This window comes from Terrapene carolina, unplaced genomic scaffold, assembly GCF_002925995.2.
Source record: "Terrapene carolina triunguis isolate 2854851 unplaced genomic scaffold, T_m_triunguis-2.0 Scaffold51731, whole genome shotgun sequence".
Classification (NCBI taxonomy): domain Eukaryota; kingdom Metazoa; phylum Chordata; order Testudines; family Emydidae; genus Terrapene; species Terrapene triunguis.
Genome location: NW_020716082.1, coordinates 19,650 through 20,711, shown reverse-complemented (window position 1 = coordinate 20,711; position 1,062 = coordinate 19,650). Strand labels below are relative to the sequence as shown.

Genomic DNA, 1,062 nt, shown 5'->3' with positions numbered 1-1,062 from the left:
TTGCCTGGTGTCGTCCAGCCGGCGGCCCAGCTGGCGCAGGAGGGGGGCCCCCTGGCTGCTGCCGTCCCCGACCAGCCGCTCCGTGCGCCTCAGCTTGCTCTCCAGGTCCTGCAGGCGGCTGTCGCTGAGCTCGGGACCGGGGCCTCCCTCCTGCAGCGCCCGCGCCTGCTCCTGCAGCTGGCGCAGCCGGCCGTGCAGCCGGGCCAGGGCCAGGTCCCACTGGGCGAAGCAGGGCGGGCAGCGGTCGCAGCGGGGGAAGTTGTTGTGGAAGCCGCGGAGGCAGCGGTCGCAGCGCTGCCCTGTGAAGCCGGGCCGGCAGGCACAGTGCCCGCTGAGACGCTCACACTGCAGGCTCTCCGCCCCGGCCGGGTCGCAGTCACAGGCTGCCGGAGCAAAGGGGGCGCGTCACAGCCCAGCCGCCCGCCGGGACGCCTGCCTGAGTCTGCACACAGCCTGGCACGCCAGCTGCCGGGCCTCGCTCTGAAATGGGGGGTGTGCTTTGACTGCTGACCCCTCCCCAGCCGCTCCCATGGCAGGGGCCCGCTCGCCAGCCGTGCCCCCCACTCAGCTCCTACAATGCAGTGAGGCTCCACAAACGCCCAAAGCCCCACGCCTTTCTCTGGGGGGCAGGGGGCTCAGCAAGGGCCGAGCAAAGCAGCCTGCCCAGCGTGGGGACCCCCCCCCGGCTCACCCCCCCCCCCCCCCCCCCCCCCCCCCCTCCCCCCCCGGGCCCCCCCCCCCCCCCCCCCCCGGCTCCCCCCCCCCCCCCCCCAGGCTCGCCCCCATCTCCCCTCCAGGCTTTCCCCCTGCCCCTTCTTGGTCTAGCCCCCGTCCCCCATCCCAGCTCTCCTCCCATCCTCTGTGCCCACCTCCTGGCTTGCCCCCCCACTCCCCTCCAGCTCCTCCACATTCCAATCCAGACTTTCCCCCTGCCCCAGATTTGCACTCCAGGTCTCTGCCCACGGACCCCCGGCCCCCGCTCACACTCACCCATGCACTCCCGCTCTGGCTCGCCCCAGTGCTCCTCCTGGCAGTCGGCGCAGGTGCGGCCCCCGAAGCCTG

General features: G+C 73.9%; 1 protein-coding gene across 1 annotated transcript in view; it reads right to left on the bottom strand.

The window, feature by feature from the left end:
- Window positions 1-72: 72 nt before the first annotated feature.
- The window catches only part of LOC113405954 (laminin subunit beta-1-like), a gene marked incomplete at both ends in the record, with an annotated part of 20,535 nt that continues 19,545 nt past the window's right edge, over window positions 73-1,062 (bottom strand). The window contains 2 exons of the mRNA XM_026647284.2: window positions 73-383; window positions 991-1,059. Of these exons, the coding sequence (XP_026503069.2) occupies window positions 73-383; window positions 991-1,059 (380 nt within the window). The remainder of the gene's footprint in view (window positions 384-990; window positions 1,060-1,062) is intronic.